The sequence below is a fragment of the Hevea brasiliensis genome, chromosome 11 (genome assembly GCF_030052815.1).
Source record: "Hevea brasiliensis isolate MT/VB/25A 57/8 chromosome 11, ASM3005281v1, whole genome shotgun sequence".
Lineage (NCBI taxonomy): Eukaryota > Viridiplantae > Streptophyta > Magnoliopsida > Malpighiales > Euphorbiaceae > Hevea > Hevea brasiliensis.
The window spans coordinates 98,975,594-98,993,574 of record NC_079503.1 but is presented as its reverse complement, the minus strand read 5'-3'; the positions used below and the strand labels follow the sequence as shown (position 1 = coordinate 98,993,574).

Sequence of the window (17,981 nt, the reverse complement as noted above, 5' to 3'; positions counted from 1 at the left end):
TGGTGAGATTTTCGAACTTTTTCAATTTTCAAAATTTAAAAATAATTTTAGGATAATTATTAACAAAATTTGGACTTTATTTAGGTGCGATCGGATCGAGGATGGCTCACCGGTGCCGGGATCGCATTTTCAGCCAGATCCGACCGCCCGACAGCCTGTCTCAGAACGTAGTCGATATTATAGTCAATCCTAGCATTTTCAGATGTTCTGGACGCGTTCCAGGTGTCAGAATTGACATAGGTAAACGCAAACTCCAAGTTGCTCATTTTCGACTAATACCGATTTAGAATAAAAATTCATAAAATATTCGTGGATGATCAGAAAATTATAATTTCTTTTGCAATAGCCTTATAATATTATTAAGGATGGCGAGGCAAAATTTGAGAATTTTTAGAGCTCGTTTGGGTAGTTTTTGCAAAAGGACTAGTTATGGGGGCTAAATTATAATTTTTCAAATTATGGATTGTTGACTATTTGGGTGGGCCCAGGAGGAGCCTTGTGATGTGATTGAGTTGTGATTGTGTGATTGGCAGATATAGAAGTGTATTTTGAAGCCTTTTTCAGATTTGGTAGGTCCCATGTATAGGAGAAATTCTATCGGATTTTCGGCATGAATTAGGCTGTCTGTTGCCTCTTTAGAGTTTTATTTTGACTTAGTACTAATAAATTTATAATTTAATTATTAAGTGATCGATGTCAACTATTTTCCTCCATCCAGCAGCCGCAATAGTCCTCGGTGTACTATGAGTAAAATATTAATTTTAATTGTAATATTGATATTATTATATGTTCAAGCATGCCCATGCATCACTTATAAATATGTATCTATGTAGTTAAACTCTAGGCACGTTTTATGTTACATTCAAAACTGTTAAAGTGCCATGGATGTTGTTGTGGTAATTTAGAGTAGTGTGCGTGAGTTGGCATGCGTGTGGTATGGTGTTGGCTATGGACAGGACGGGTAGACACGGCTTGAGATCTTCGCTGGGACCCGGTCCTTCGGGGTAGACACGGCTTGAGTTCTTCGCTGGGACCCCGATTTGGTTTATTAAGCGAAAGTTCGGCTTGAGTTCTTCGCTGGCACAGGTTGGATTAAGAGGACTGTATAGGGGATCAGCTCCCATATATGTATTGTTTGACTTTATCGGGTGTGTGAGTGCTCCAGATTACCTTTTTGCTATTATGACGTGAAAATATTGACGATGTTGCGTTTCACTCTACAGGGTGCATTAGCTTTAGTTAGTTATAAAGATTATGGTTAAAATTGATATTTTACTCTCTGAGTCGAACGCTCACTCCTGTTCACCATATTTTTCCATGCTATAGGAGAAGACCTTTTTCAGAATAACCTGTTCCTTTCCTCGCAGTTTATGAAAATAAAAAATTTATTAACTGTATTATTATTATCTAAACTTGTAATTTAGAACTCCGCATGTACTAGTAGTAGCATTAAGCCTGACAGAGACTGCATGAATTTAAGTTTTTGTATTAACAAATGAAAATTTTTTATGAGTCTTGAATAGTTTATAAATGATGTAACAGGGTTGAGCTGGGCTCCCCTAATTTTAGTTTCTGATAATTACTGGGCTAAGTTGGCTCGAAATAAAATTATAATAATTTAATTTAAATTATTTTATATACATATTGGGCCTAAATTGTGGGCCTAGTCATGGGTTTGAGAACAGTAAGGCTTACTACTGGCCTCGGGGGCTTTATGCCGGCCCAGGTCCTAGTGTCTATCCAGCCCATAGGTTGGGTCGTGACACGGCGCCCTAGCAATGAGTAACCTAGTGGGAAGTTGCAGTCCTCTCTGCTAGAAGCCCTAAACCCAGGGAAAAATTCATGAAATAATTTTTGGGACTCCAGAGAAGAGTCATTGAGGTTTCTATGGCATTAGAATGCCAAGAAAAGGCTTAGAAAAAATTTTCGATCAGTACAGACAATTTTGGTTCAATAAGCCAAACGAAGGGCATTTTGGTCATTTCGTCTTCAGAGATGATTTTTTGCCAACTTTTCCAGTTAAATAAATAATTATTTTGACATAAAATATGAATAAATATTGCTAAAAATTTAATTAAAAATGAGTAGAAAAGAAAAAGAAAGAAAATTAGAAATTATGACATCACATGATGTTATTAGTGTGCCTCCACCCAATCACATTGGGACACCTCATTCTAAACCACTTCAAATGAGTAAATGGGCAGAAATTAAAGAAAACAAATCAGTTTTCATCTTCTTTCCCAACCAGCCGTAACCCATTTCTCCTTCCACCTCCATGGATGCTCATCCTTCTCACTAGATTTTCCTTGTAAATACACCATAAAATCCCTACCTTCCTTCATAAAAACTTAATATTACATCTTGAGCAAGTACTTGGCTGCTAAGAAAAGCCAAGAAAGTGAAGGAATTTGGAGTGGAAAAATTCTGCTCACAAGGTTAGTGACCAATCTCTCTTCCTTTCTCTCAATATATGTGTAAGGACTTGATTTAGATTAGGAATTGCAAGAAATTGAAAAGAAAATCATAAGTTATGTACCCCTCTAATTTCGGCAGCCTTATGGTACCTTAGGGTATTAAGGATAAAATTTAATCATAGTTGTAAACGGAAGCAATTGAACATGAATTTGATGGATTAATGCATTGATTGTGTGTCTATAAAGAATTGTAGTTGTTGGAGTTAGGGTTTAGGGCACAAAATTTGGATTTTTCTCATGTGTTGGTGAATGGAAGTTCTAATGGTCAATTAGTGACCATTTGGCTGAGTATAATAAGGAATTGAAGTGAATATGTAGCTTGGGATTTGAGGTTGGGTATGCTGCCTTGAGTGACCTGTAGGACTGGGTGTGAGTTCAACAAGTTTGGGCAGCTATAACTTGAGTTGTGTAGGTTCAATTGGTGCAAGGTCAATTGAACATGAAATTAGACACATAATGGCACAACTTTGATGAAAGAAACCTGTCCAGAAAATAAACTTAGGATGCCCTAAAAATTGACCAAATCCAGGTAATACACATGCTGCCTAGGCAAAATAACCAAATGAACAGTGTTCATTCATTTGGTCATAACTCAGTGTAGAAAGGTCTAATTGACATGAAATTTATATCAATGAAAAGCTTAAACAATTTAGAAAAACTCTCATGTAGAACACAAACTCAAATTCTGGACTTAACCAAATGAAATTGCTAGCTAAAATTGAACTACCAAATCTGGCAGAACCAAAATTGCCCAGAAATTCTGGGTAAAGGCAATCCAACTAGTTATGATGAAATAGCCATAACTTGAGCTAGAAAACTCCAAATGGGGTGATTCAAACACCGGCTCCCTTCAACTGATCAAACAGATCATCAATTCTGGGCAACAGATATTTATTCTTCACAGTTACTTTGTTCAATTGCCGGTAATCAAAACACAATCTTAAAGTTCCATCCTTCTTCTTCACAAACAGCACCGGAGCTTCCCATAGTGACACACTGAGGCGTATGAACCCCTTATCGAGTAACTAAGTGAAATATAACTAGACAGAATAAAGAACAACTTTGATTAATAACATTGGGCCAAATTCTCACTGTAGAATGGCCTAATGGAATAGTGAACTCTAACACCAAAAACTGAAATTTCTGATTTATTCTCCATTGGTTAGAAGCAATGATTGGCAACTAATGCCAACACTTTTGGAAACCAAAATTTGGTAAATCTATGTGATTAAAACTCATGTAACTATTATATATGAGAAAGTCAATATTTTGAATTAAATGACCAAATGAATAGTAACCTTACATGTTAAGTACAAATATTCAAGAAATAACTTTGTAAAATACCCTAGTAGGCCTAGTGTGATTGGTTTGGATTAGTTGGCATACCAATAGAGTTCTGATAGCAGTACTGCGTATGGCTTCATGCCATTCTGTGATATGATAGCCTATGACTATACTGATTATGATGTTATACTTGGCTTTATGCCTTATTGCTTTTATGGCTTATTAGCCATTCTGTCTGCACACTAGGAAACACATTGTGATCGATGGTGTGACGGCCCAAGGTGCCTAGTACTCGGTGCTAGTTTACCCATTTATCCAGTCCGGTCAATTTGTATAGGTTACTTGGGCATGGAAAAGTATAAATGTAATTGAATTGATTATTAAAGGAAGTAAGGAAATTAAATATCAAGATAAAGAACAAGAATGATTACAATAAAAGAGGCTCAAAATCATCAAGAAAACGATTAATAAAATGCTAGAAAGAGTTAATATCATAAATGTAATTAGCCTTCGACTTAACAATAAGTTAAGAATATTAGCAACTGAAAATATTAGCAATTAAATAAATGAGGAAGAATATTTAAAATGAATTAGATTAGTTATTTAGCAGAAAGAATTGAAATGAATTGAAAAGATATTAAAATTTAATTATTATGAAAGAATTGAGCGCTTCTGAAGAGGAATAAATTAGAACAAAGAATAGTTAATACTAGAAGTATTATATGAAATTAGATTAAATTCCAGAGTATCCAAATTTTGATCAATTTCTTTTTTTTTTTATTGTTATATTATTGCACCACTAAGCAGCAATGCTTAGCGCGATGGATTTGTTTCCTCGCACAGGTACTGAAGGTAAAGCCAACGAACATTAAATAGAGATTTTTTATTTCTGATCTACAGAAGTGTCTAAAGTATTCAAGGTTGTCACCTCCTTAGCAATACATGTAGATAGGGCCCATATAGTTTATAATTTATATGTTGTATAAAATGCTTAGTTATAGTATTGTAATGTAGAGTATGAAAATGTAATTAATAGATATGTGATGTAAATTAATAAATCGGTTAATTCATATGTAATTAAATTATATATCATGTCAATTAATGAAGATTGAAAATTTTCATATATGAGTTGAGCATGAATGGGAATGTATGAAAATGGATATGAATGAAATTGTATAGATTTGAATACGGAATTGAAATATATAGATGATGCATGAAATGATGAGATTTTTATTTTAAAATATTATTGAATTTCAAACTGGTAAATAGTGCAACACATCAAACGCTAATAAAATAGGGGAAACTCCGTTAGTTTCTCCGTCAAAAAATAATTGATATTAAAAGATAATAACTTGAAATTGATTAAAGGAATAAAGTAAGAAAAGATAGGGTACTCCGACACCTAATGTAGCACACCTTGCTCGGCTACACTATAGTCGGGTGAGGGGTGTTACATTTATTTGTATCAGAGCATGGTTTAGGCGTTTTTAGGCATAGATAAATAGAAAGCGATAGTGTGCATAACTTGCATTGCATTCATATGAGTCGAGGTGACACTAATGCAAATCTGTTTTCTCTGGTAAGGTGAAGAAATAAGGAAGTAGCAGCTCCTCGACTGTTTACACTGAGTAAATTTCGAGGACGAAATTTTTGTTAGAGGGGAAGATTTGTAACACCCTCACTGTAGCAATTCCATACATTCGACTGTTCCGGTGACCAATGTCTGTCCGGATAGCTAGAATGACTGGAATTATATGTAGACTAGAGTGAGGAGTCATAAATAACTCAAATATTAATAAGAAAAATTTAAGAAAAATTTTAGAAATAAAATACAACCAAGTTAAATGAGCCGGTGCCCTAGCGATGGGTATCCTAGTGAGAAGTTGCGGTCCTCTTAGCTAGAAGCCCTAAACCCAGGGAAAAATTCATGAAATAATTTTTGGGACTCCAGATAAGAGTCATTGAGGTTTCTATGGCATTAGAATGCCAAGAAAAGGCTTAGAAAAATTTTTCAATCGGTAGAGACCATTTTGGTTCAATAAGCCAAACGGAGGGCATTTTGGTTATTTCGTCTTTAGAGATGATTTTTGGCCAATTTGTCTAGTTAAATAAATAATTATTATGACATAAAATATGAATAAATATTGCTAAAAATTTAATTGAAAATGAGTAGAAAAGAAAAGAAAAAAAAAGAAAGAAAATTGAAAATTATGACATCACATGATGTCATTAGTGTGCCTCCACCCAATCACATTGTGACACCTCATTCTAAACCACTTCAAATGAGTAAATGGACAGAAATTAAAGAAAAACAAATCAGTTTTCATCTTCTTTCCCAACCGGCCGTAACCTATTTCTCCTTCCACCTCCATGGATGCTTATCCTTCTCACTAGATTTTCCTTGTAAATACGCCATAAAATCCCTACCTTCCTTCATAAAAACTTGATATTACATCTTGAGCAAGTGCTTAGCTGCCAAGAAAAGCCAAGAAAGTGAAGGAATTGGAATGGAAAAATTCTACTCATAAGGTTAGTGACCAATCTCTCTTCCTTTCTCTCAACATATGTGTAAGGACTTGATTTAGATTAGAAATTGCAAGAAATTGAAAAGAAAATCATAAGTTATGTACCCCTCTAATTTCGGTAACTTTATGGTACCTTAGGGTATCAAGGATAAAATTGAATCATAGTTGTAAATGGAAGCAATTGAACATGAGTTTGATGGACTAATGCATTGAATGTGCGTGTATAAAGAATTGTAGTTGTTGGAGTTAGGGTTTGGGCACAAAATTTGGATTTTGCTCATATGTTAGTGAATGGAAGTTCTAATAGTCAATTAGTGACCATTTGGCTGAGTATAATAAGGAATTGAAGTGAATTGTAGCTTGGGATTTGAGGCTGGGTATGCTGCCTTGAGTGACCTGCAGGACTTGGTGTGAGTTCAGCAAGTTTGGGTAGCTATAACTTGAGTTGTGTAGGTTCAATTGGTGCAAGGCCAATTGGACATGAAATTAGGCACATAATGGCACAACTTTGATGAAAGAAACCTGTCCAGAAAACAAACTTAGGATGCCCTAAAAATTGACCAAATCCGAGTAACGCACATTCTGCCTGAGCAAAATGACCAAATGAACATTGTTCATTCATTTGGTCTTAACTCAATGTAGAAAGATCCAATTGACCTGAAATTTATATCAATGAAAAGCTTAAACAATTTAAAACAACTCTCATGTAGAACACAAACTCAAATTCTGGACTTAACCAAATGAAATTGCTAGCTAAAATTGAACTAACAAATCTGGCAGAACCAAAATTGCCCAGAAATTCTGGATAAAGGCAATCCGACCAGTTATGGTGAAATAGCCATAACTTGAGCTAGAAAACTCCAAATGGGGTGATTCAAAAGGTGAAATGTAACTAGACACAATAAAGAACAATTTTGATTAAGAATATTTGGCCAAATTCTTACTTTAGAATGGCTAATGGAATAGTGAACTCTAACACCCAAAACTGAATTTCTTATTTATTCTCCATTAGTTAGAAGCAATGATTGGCAACTAATGCCAATACTTTTGGGAACCAAAATGTGGTAAATCTATGTGATTAAAATTCATGTAACTATTTTATATGAGAAAGTCAATATTTTGACTTAAATGACTAAATAAATAGTAACCTTACATGTTAAGTACAAATATTCAAGAAATAACTTTGTAAAATGCCCTAGTAGGCCTAGTGTGATTGGTTTGGATAGGTTGGCATGCCAATAGGGTTCTGATAGCAGTACTGCGTATGGCTTCATGCCATTCTGTGATATGATAGCCTATGGCTATACTGATTATGATGTTATACTTGACTTTATGCCTTATTGCTTTTATGGCTTATTAGCCAGACTGTCTGCACACTGGGAGACACATTGTGACCCACGGTGTGACGGCCCGAGGTGCCCGATACCCAGTGCTAGTTTACCCGTTTATCCAGTCCAGTCAATTTGTATAGGTTACTTAGGCATGGAAAAGTATAAATGTAATTAATTTGATTATTAAAGGAAGTAAGGAAATTAAATATCAAGTTAAAGAACAAGAATAACTACAAAAAAAAAGAGGCTCAAAATCATCAAGAAAACGATTAATAAAATGCTAGAAATAGTTAATATCATAAATGTAATTAGCCTTCGACTAAACAATAAGTTAAAAATATTAGCAACTAAAAATATTAGCAATCAAATAAATAAGTAAGAATATTTAAAATAAATTAGATTAGTTATTTAGCAGAAAGAATTGAAATGAATTGAAATGATATTAAAATTTAATTATTATGAAAGAATTGAGCGCTTCTGAAGAGGAATAAATTAGAACAAAGGATAGTTAATACTAAAAGTATTATATGAAATTAGATTGAATTCCAGAATATCCAATTTTTGATCCATTTCTTTTTTTATTGTATATTATTTTCTTATTATATTATTACACCACTAAGCAGCAATGCTTAGCGCGATGGATTTGTTTCCTTGCGCAGATACTGAAGGTAAAGTCCAGCGAATATTAAACAGAGATTTTGGAGTTCTGATTTACAGAAATATCTGAAATATTCAAGATTGTCACCTCCTCAGCAATGCATGTAGATAAAGCCCATATAGGTTATAATTTGTCTGTTGTATAAAATGCTTAGTTATAGTATTGTAATGTAAAGTATGAAAATGTAATTAATAGGTATGTGATGTAAATTAATAAATCGATTAATTCATATGTAATTAAATTGTATATCATGTCAATTAATGAAGATTGAAAATTTTCATATATGAGTTGAGCATGAATGGGAATGTATGGAAATGGATATGAATGAAATTGTATAGATTTGAATATGATATTGAAATATATAGATGATGCATAAAATGATAAGATTTTTATTTTAAAATATTATTGAATTTCAAACAGTTGAATAGTGAAATACGTCAAATGCTAATAAAATAAGGAAAACTCCGTTAGTTTCTTCGTCGAAAAATAATTGATATTAAAAGATAATAACTTAAAATTGATTAAAAGAATAAAGTAAGATAAGATAGGGTGCTCCAGCACCGAATGTAGCACGCTTTGGTCAGCTAAATTATAGTCGAGTGAGGGGTGTTACATTTAATGTATTATATACTTTTAATATAATTATATATATTTATTTGTGTATATATAATTACAAGCTAAATATAACCTAATATTATATTTCATTTCTCTATATTTTCTTAATAATTTTAGTTAAAATATATTAAATTACCTCTTAATTCTTAAAAATTAGCCGCTATGCATAAAATTGCCGACCTTCCAAACCCTTCCTCAATGCACAAGGGTAGCAAATTAGTTATAGATTTTGGATGGTTATATCTCTCTTGCTTTAACTCTAATTTTGACAAGCCATAAACCATTGGAAAGTTATAGATGTCTACTTTATGATAGAAACAGTAATGTATAACATCGTATCCAAATCTAATTAGTATTTTAAATATCTGAACTCATTTCAAACTTAATTATATTACTTGAATAATACTCGAATCTGTTTAAATTTATATATTTGGATTAATAATCTATAAAAAATATATATTTAAAATTAATAATTTATTTTAAAAATTAATAATTTAAAGAGAAATTACCTAAAATTATGTACTTTTAATTTTTTTAAATTATATCCGTACTAATTAAATTATTAATTAAATCATATTCTTTCAAACTTTAGTCCATTTTTACTTATCATTAGTGTGATCTAGCATCTGATATGACATGACGTTGCAACTACGTTACTGAATTAACGGTATAGGTGATAGGAAGGTATAATTGATAAAAGTTAAAAGTATAATATTTAATTGATAATTTAATTAAAAAAGTACAGATTTGTTTTCTTTACAATTTCCCCGAAAAAATTAAAATAACCAAAACCCACAAAATTGAGTTCCCTGCATACATATTCACTCTGTTTAAGTGATGATGGCTGCAAGTATTTTATCCTGTCCCCTCTTCTGTGTGTTGTTTTTTCCAGAGACAGGGAGCTCTCTCAGAGTCGTAGCCCACTTCCCTCCTTGGCTCCTTGTTGCAGAAATAGTTTGAGTCCTCTAACCTTTGGCTCTCCCTACCCTCGCTCACTCTCCCTCGCCGCCACATATGCCCATGTCTACCTCCCCGCCCTCCCATCAACATAGCAGCAGCAGCACCACGAGTAGCCCCAGTACGATACCTCATAAGTTGTTGCTAGTTATCCTCCTCTGCTACTCCCTAGCACCAGCTTGTCATGGGCTTGCCTTTGTCTGCTCCTCCCCCAAATATGAATTTTTCTTGATATTTCACTAGCTTAGACTTTAATTAATCATGAATTTTTCTTCATTTAACTAAATCAAGATTTCCTTTCGGATTTTTTTTAATTAAATTTCGGTTTATGCTATGCAATTGCTGAAGAAATACCTGTAAGAGAGCGTTGTCTTCTTTACTGTGGTATTTTAAAAATTATGGATGGAAGTACAAATTTGTTAACAGTTTTAATCATTATGGACTAGGTTTTCAAATAGTAGACGAACCAAAAACTGTTCCTACTTCTTTCCTTCCAAAAAGACACAGGTCTATATACATACATCTCATTAAATATCAAATCAGTTGTGAACAAACAAAAATAAAATCTATCATGAGGCATTCTTGATCCTGTGAAGAAAATCCCAATAGTAATTTAGCATATGATCATTTGGACACACCTGATTCCACTTCCCAGTACAGAATATTGCATATGCATCAGCAGCATACCTGAACAATCACAGATGAAAATTCACAAAAGATGAGTTTTAGGTGGCTTCACTGCAAGCAACAACACTACTACTTTAAATTAAAGGAGAGACAAATAGTAAGGAATCACTTCACTTACTTTCCTACACCGTGCAGCTGAGTCACATAGGTCCAATCATCCCCTAAATACTCCCGCGATAAGCGTTGTATCATCACCGCCCTCTTTCTATGCAAACCTAGAGATTCAATTATGTTTTCAATCTCTAGTGTTTTCACCTCAGTGGCAGTCATTGCATCAGGACACAGAGTGAAGAAATCTGTTATAACTCTTCGTACCTGCAACGAGACATTGCGTTTGTTCAGCAGTTGTAAGCAGTCATTACATTGCATATTTAATTACGTTATTCGGTAAAACAAAAAATTTAATATAATAGAATGACAATTACATAATGTAATCAATAAGTAATGGAATGATCATTACATATAACAAAAATGGATATAATCATGATTACTTATTTTTATTTTTTTTATTTATTGTCAACACTATTGTCACCATTATCATTACCTGGCCCTCACTGCCACTACCACCATGACCACCAATGCTGCCATCACCGCCTCTATCGCTATCGCCACTTAACCACTGCCATCTTTACCACCACCTAACTACTACTATAGCACTATCTCATTTTGCCACCACCACCACCAACACCATTTAGCCACCATTACTACTTAGCTATCAATTATTGCAACCACCACCACTTATTATTAACACTATAAATAAATTAAATATTAAAACTAAAATTATCATTATATTATACTATTTTTATTTTTATTTTTCAACCAAATATAAGAATGTAATGACAATTACATTATAACTTTGATTGCATTAATTGATAAGATTACATTACGTTACGCTCTACCAAACGTAACCTAAAATTCATTTTGATAATAATTTTAGAAATAAAAAATATAACCAAATAAATTAATTGAGAAAGAAACTAAATTAAAATATAACTTCAATTTAGGTTCTTTAATTATTTATTATGCCCATTAATATTCGTATACTAGAATGATTCTTCAAAGTGCTACAAGTGTAAGTTTATTCATAACTATGCTTCTCATATATATATAGATATAACATTTGTAATCCTACTAGTACAAGGATTTGGCACCCTAAACAAAGAAAATATTAATCCAAAAGTAATTAGGAATCCCAAATCACGCAAAATTCCTGATGAGGATAAAACACTGCTGCTCATATTTCCTTCTGAAGTAGACAGTCTAGTTGTCCTAGATCTGTAGTAAATCCTGCATCAGTAACCCATTCATTGACTTCTACCACAAACAATTACACCACTTTCTCAAATTTCTTGTCCTTGGACTTGGTTCTTGTTGCTCAGGTTTATTAGCTTTCCTCGCTAACTACTAACTTTTGCGGTGCCTCCATGCTCATCAACCAAATTCACAGTATGTTGAATATTATTTGTCAGTGCTTTTCTTCCCAAAAATGTCCTTAATAATGCTTCAACTTGGAATATTTTGTGGTAAGTAAAGTTGGAGATTAATTTTAAGAAATATCCTTGTTCCATTGTTATATTCTTGGAAAATCCTGTTACAGACCAGGATATTCATTTCTAGTTTTTGTTTATCAATAAAACAAGTGACAAAGAATTATTATTTTATTTATTAAGTCTACATTCATTTTATGTTCTTTTTCCTCTGATTAGATAGTTAACTCTAGATTCATGCTCTGAATACAACTACCTTTGCTCAATTTGGTTATATAGTACTAATGTCTTGAATTTATTATATATTTGGATTAAGTTTGAGTTTTGCTTGCAAATCCTTTTCTTGTTCCCCTTGTGCCAGACCTCCAAAGCACCTTCTGCATTCAACAACTATGAGCAAATCCCACATACATATGTTCTTCATTTACACTATGTTTGGAAGTAAAAGATGGGAGGAGTGAAAGTGGAGGAAAGAACACAAAGAAAAGAAAATTAAGTGAAATTTATTTTCAATCTTTTTGTTTGGATTTCTGCGAAAAATGCGAAGCATCAAAAGTAAAACAACTATGTTTCATTAATTGTACAATGACAATTATGTCCTCCATTTTTGTTAAGTAAAAAATTTTATTAGGAGCAATTGAGTAATATCACCCATTTTCACTTCACTTTCCTCCCGTGTTTGGGAGGAAAATTCTAGTGCACCTCATAGGAGAATCTTCTTCCCCCATTTACCCCTTTTCCAAACAAAGTAAAAATCTTCTCAAATTTTTCCTCCTTAGCATAATTGTCACTAAAAATAAATGGACTATTAAGCATAAAACTTATTGCTTTGACTGCGAAAAAATAAATGAAGGACAAGCATTAAAGAAACACTTAAACCTAAAAGAAGAAATTTGAACTCTTATTTTTGCCTAGTAAGCAAATAAGAAAAAGTGCATAAATACCCTTGATCTACAAAGTCAAAGAAAAACATATAAATAATAAACCAGAAAAATATTGACTTGAATAAGCATAATTTAAAACGCAAGCATGACTATCAAAGACTTCATTAGATGGCAAATAAGCCCATAGTGAATCTAGACCAAAATATAACTTATTTGACCTATCATCTTTCTCTTTCTTGAGTTTTTTTGTTTGTCACATAATTTACTAGTGTTCTTATAGTGGGCAAAGCTTAAATAATTGACAAATTTTTATGCATTATGTGGAGATACCAATTGCCAATATGGATATACTACCAAAACTTGAAGCCACATATTAGCCAAATTACCAAAGCCAGTTCCTCTACGTGTTCTTTCCTTTTTAAGGCCTAAAACTATCTTATATTAATGATCTAATTCCAGAAGCATTTCATTCCTCACATATTCTGTTGTTTTAAAAGTGGTCAAACATAATTCTATAACAAAATAGTACCATCTGCTTTCTTGCTCATTCTCTGCATCATTTGAAAGTGCAATCCAACGCAAGACATCATTCTCCTTCTCCTTCTTCTTCTTCTTCTTCTTCTTCTTCTTCTTCTTCTTTTCATTTTCTCTACTAGTTGGCTAGTTGCAACTATTTCATTTCCCAATTACATATAATCACATACTATGGAATACTCTAAAATCATTCTTCACCTGTGCAATGCACATCAAGATCTATAACAAAATGCAGCAAAGTTTGTGTCAGGACAGATTGCATTAGAATGTTGTTCTGACAGGAAAATAACTAGAGCAATTGCATCCTCAATTCTCTCTCGGAAAAAAAGGGATAAATTCTAGTACCATTGAAGAATCAACCTCAAAAACATAATAGTAATAAGATTTCTTTTAAGAAAATCAAAGCCAACAAAGCATCACCCAATAGGAATAGGGATTAGCTGACATCCATTGCCTGTAGTAAATTACATTAATTTCTTCTTCAAAATGACACAAAGCTCTGAACGTACAATTAAGGGCCTATTTGGTTCAGTGGTTGTAGCTAACCATTTGCGGTCAGTGGCCAGCCATTTGAGGTCAACAGTGGTAATTAATTAAAAAGTGCTTCGTAATTCAGAGGTTGGAGTTATATTATTGTGTAAACAGACAAACAAGTGCGCGCGTGCGTGCGTGCGTGTGTGTGTATATTCTATGTGAAAATTTTTTTATATGCAAATTAGTTTCATTAAAACTACTGATTCAAATAAATTTAGCAAACATGAAAATTATACATAAATGGAAAAAGTTTTTCATATATAATTGTATACTTAAAAATATATATATATATATATATATATATATAAAGTAGGTAAATTTTATTAAACATAATATTAAATTAATAAATGTTCATCCAAATAAAATATATTTATTTATAAGTCTCCATATAATTATAATCATATTAAGTTGTTATAAATAGTAAAAAAATATTTTTCAAAATATAGATTTTACATGATTATGACCAAGGTTTTTTTTGTAATTAAAATAATTTGAGATGTTTTTCTTATATGTCTAGCATTTGGGTCCAAATGTTGCAAATTCTAGTATTTGAAGATGATTCAATGTTAAGTTATATTTTTGAACCGCTAGTGGTTAAGCATTGTACTTCTAAAAAATGATTTACCAAACACCTTAAATCCGTTGTGACTTCAACCACGCTGGTCCCAGCAGCTGAATCAAATGGGGCCTTAAATGTTTCGTATTACCATAGGATTTATCATGTAACAAAGAGACACATAATTCAAGGTTGCTGGAGCACCTATGAGAACAACATAACACATGCAATGCTGCCCAAGTTTTTTAGCCCATTCCCATGACGTGATAGTAGCTAGCTGTTAATGCATAAAATAACGAACTTCACCGCCTCACGAAGGGTATTATGCTATTTCCTTGTACAAATCATAACTTTTAACAAGTCCACTAGCACATTAGCGTATACAAAAAATATAACCGTTAAAAGGAAAGACCAAGAGCATACCTGCGTACCAGTTGTGCAATTAAGCAGCATGCATATCACCAGCACTCTCCAAGGGTCATGCACATGATCTTCTTGGAGAAGTCCAACTTCAGATCGTGGTGGCTTCCATGTGTTATCTGGAGTTTTTCTTCGATAAGCCTCACTTCGCTTTTGGGAACTAGAGAGAACATTACTAATACTCCCTGATCTTTTGCCCATCTTTGAAGAGTTTTTCCGCCCATGTTTGGCATCATTCAAGCTGCTATCTGCGGCTTCTTTTTCCTTGGGTATCTTCTGGAAGTAAGGGGAGACAGTTCGAACTGCAAGAGCAGCTCTTTCACCTGGCTTTTTGCTTTTCTTTGATGACCCTTTCTGCCCACTATGGCTAGCAGTCAAGTTGCTACATGCAGCTTCTTCTTCCTTGGGTACCTTGCAGAAGTATGGGGATACAACTCGAGCTGCAAGACCAGCTCTTTTACAAGGCCTTTTGCTCTTCTTTGACAACTCTTTCTGCCCATCATTGCAGTCGGTCAAGCTGTTATGTGCAGCTTCTTCTTCCTTGCATATCTTCTGGAAGTGGGGCGAGACATTTGGAACTGCAAGACCAGCTCCTTCACACAGCTTTTTTCTCTTTTTTGATGACTTTGTCTGCCCCCAATTGCTGTCAGTCAAGTTGCTATCTGCAGCTCCTTCCTTGGGTACCTTCTGGAAGTAGGGGGAGACATTTCGAACTGCAATACCTGCCCTTTCAGATGCCTTTTTGCTCTTCTTTGATGATTTCTTTTGCCCACCATTGCTGTCAGTTAAGCTGCTACCTGTAGATTCCTTCTCTTGATTGGGCACCTTCCAGAAGTAGGGGGAAACATTTACTGTAAGACCAGCTCTTTGACATGATTTTTTGGTCTTCCTTGACGACTTATTCTGCTCATCTTCGCTGTTAGTCATGCTGCTATCTGCAGCTCTTTCTTCCTTGAGTACCTTCTGGAAGTAGGGGGAGACATTTCGAACTGCAATACCAGTCCTTTCAGATGCCTTTTTGCTCTTATTTGATGATTTCTTTTGCCCACCATTGCTGTCATATAAGCTGCTATCTGCAGACTCCTTTTCTTCCTTGGGCACCTTGTGGAAGTAGGGAGACACATTTACTGTAAGACCAGCTCCTTGACATGACGTTTTTGTCTTCCTTAGCGACTTATTCTGCCCATCTTTGCTCTTAGTCATGCTGCTATCAGCAGCTTCTTCTTCCCTGGGTACCTTCTGGAAGCAGAGGGAGACATTTCGAACAGCAAGACCAGCTCTTTGGCATGGTTTAGGAGCCTCTATCTCATCCATCCCCAATTGCTGCCCAGTGGCCGCACGAAAATAAGGAGAAACCTTAAGAACTTCCTTTTGGTCTCTGCTATGTGGTTTTTCATTCCCATTTTCTAAACCTGTTCTTCCAAGTTTCCTGGAATTATGAAGGCAAAGAGGTATCCTCATTCTCAGCTTGTGCATGGATATCTGCAGTCAGAAGCAGGGAGAGACATTTAACTGACAGCAATGATGGGCAGAAGAAATCATCAAAGAAGAGCAAAAAGGCATCTGAAAGGGCTGGTATTGCAGTTCAAACCTACTTCCAGAAGGTAACCAAGGAAGAAGGAGCTGCAGATGGCAGCTTGACTGCAGATAGCAACTCTCACCATTTTAATAATCCCAGGTGCAAAGTAAAAATGAAATATAAACAACAATCACCTAAACACACACAAACAACCAGCTTGTCCTTAGACCAAGAAGGATAAGAGGCTGCTTAGGAAATAATAAATCAAGAGAAAGCCATCATATTTTGCATCTTTGATAATTTTCCCGTGTACCCTTTGCTTGAAAAGTTGACAGGAGGAAGTTCCAGACTTCCAGCACTGCTATGCTGATCTTCCCAGCAGCACTTTCATAAGCTGGGTAAGGTTTAGAATGGCCTTCTGCCCAATCCACACCATATTAATAAAGAAACACCAACTGATCATATCGACTCATATTTTCTAATTGTTACATTAAACTTCTAGCCTAGTCTTTAATTAATAAGTCGATTCCTACGATCAAGTCCAGTGGCTTGACAGATGATGCTTATATGAACTCGGTGCTTCTAATTTCTATGAAATATCCGACTTTTCTGTCTTATAATACATATTTCCACATCAAGAGAGTAAACCAACGGGAACAAAAACTATTGACTTGACATTACTAATGAGAAAAAAAAAAATAAAGGCAGAGATATGCATAATCCTTATTCTTAAATCCAAAGAAAAAGTCAGAATCCACAGAGACAGAGAAATTAGAAGGAGAATATAGAAGGATTAGTTTAACAGGCTTGAACACGACAATAGAGTTCTCTTGGTTCCAACCTGAACCCACCTCCTCTTCGCCACCAGTAACACCCACCAACGGATGAATATCCGCCAGTTCTTCCTCGACTATCGGGGGTAATTCCGAATCCTATCAAACATAAAATAAATAAATAAAAACCACTTCTTCATTTCCTGAAGGAAAAAAAAAATCAACAAAAAGGAAATCAAAATCACTTATTCTTGAAGCACCAGTCGGCGAATCGTTCGAGCAGGAGAGGACAGAGGAATCTAAGAAATCATCATTAACGTCGTCCAGCTCCTTCCTCTTTGTCCCGATGGAAGGAAGTATTTATTTATTTAATTTTGTTAAAACTTCAAATAAATATTTATTAATTTTTTAGATAGATATTAAACATTTAAGTGATGATTATTAATGATTCAATTTTTATTTACTTTCAAACAAGCAATAATAATTTGCAATTGAAGGCGAAGCTAGCTCGTTCTTACCATCATCACGCTTAATTTAGTAGCCTATCTTAATTGATACATTCAATGTAACGCTTTAGATAGTTTTTATATTTTATTATTTTGGTGATTAATGTCTGTTTGAATAATCATAATATCTATTTGGAATTATATTTAAATTAGAGTGAGGAGTCGTAAATAACTTAAACAATGATAAGAAAAATTAAGAAAAAATTTAAAAAATAAAATACAACTAAGTTAAATGAG

The 17,981-nt window shown here is 33.9% G+C and overlaps 1 protein-coding gene across 7 annotated transcripts; it reads right to left on the bottom strand.

Annotated features, from left to right (window-relative positions):
• Window positions 1-10,308: 10,308 nt before the first annotated feature.
• LOC110672179 (methyl-CpG-binding domain protein 4-like protein) lies at window positions 10,309-17,641 on the bottom strand. 7 transcript variants are annotated; one of them, XM_021834878.2, is made up of 5 exons: window positions 17,484-17,641; window positions 17,307-17,397; window positions 14,950-16,428; window positions 10,650-10,846; window positions 10,309-10,531 (listed from the first exon to the last, which is right to left on the bottom strand). In XM_021834878.2, exons 3-5 carry the CDS (start codon window positions 16,420-16,422, stop codon window positions 10,414-10,416), a joined length of 1,788 nt encoding a protein of 595 aa, XP_021690570.1. In that variant the 5' UTR covers window positions 16,423-16,428; window positions 17,307-17,397; window positions 17,484-17,641; the 3' UTR covers window positions 10,309-10,413. The 7 variants fall into 7 exon arrangements, 5 of the variants coding, with proteins under 5 accessions (XP_021690570.1, XP_021690571.1, XP_021690572.1 ...); XM_021834879.2 differs by having other exon boundaries at window positions 17,317-17,397; XM_021834880.2 differs by having other exon boundaries at window positions 17,499-17,639.
• Between the last annotated feature and the right edge of the window lie 340 nt (window positions 17,642-17,981).

Bases quoted from the DNA above. Each gene is read 5' to 3' on its own strand.
- LOC110672179 (XM_021834878.2), bottom strand. From the start codon at position 16,422: ATGCACAAGCTGAGAATGAGGATACCTCTTTGCCTTCATAATTCCAGG. The intron at 10,847-14,949 runs GTATGCTCTTGG...GTCTCGTTGCAG, and splicing joins ATTGCACAACTGGTACGCAG to GTACGAAGAGTTATAACAGA. The intron at 10,532-10,649 runs GTAAGTGAAGTG...GTGATTGTTCAG, and splicing joins CAGCTGCACGGTGTAGGAAA to GTATGCTGCTGATGCATATG.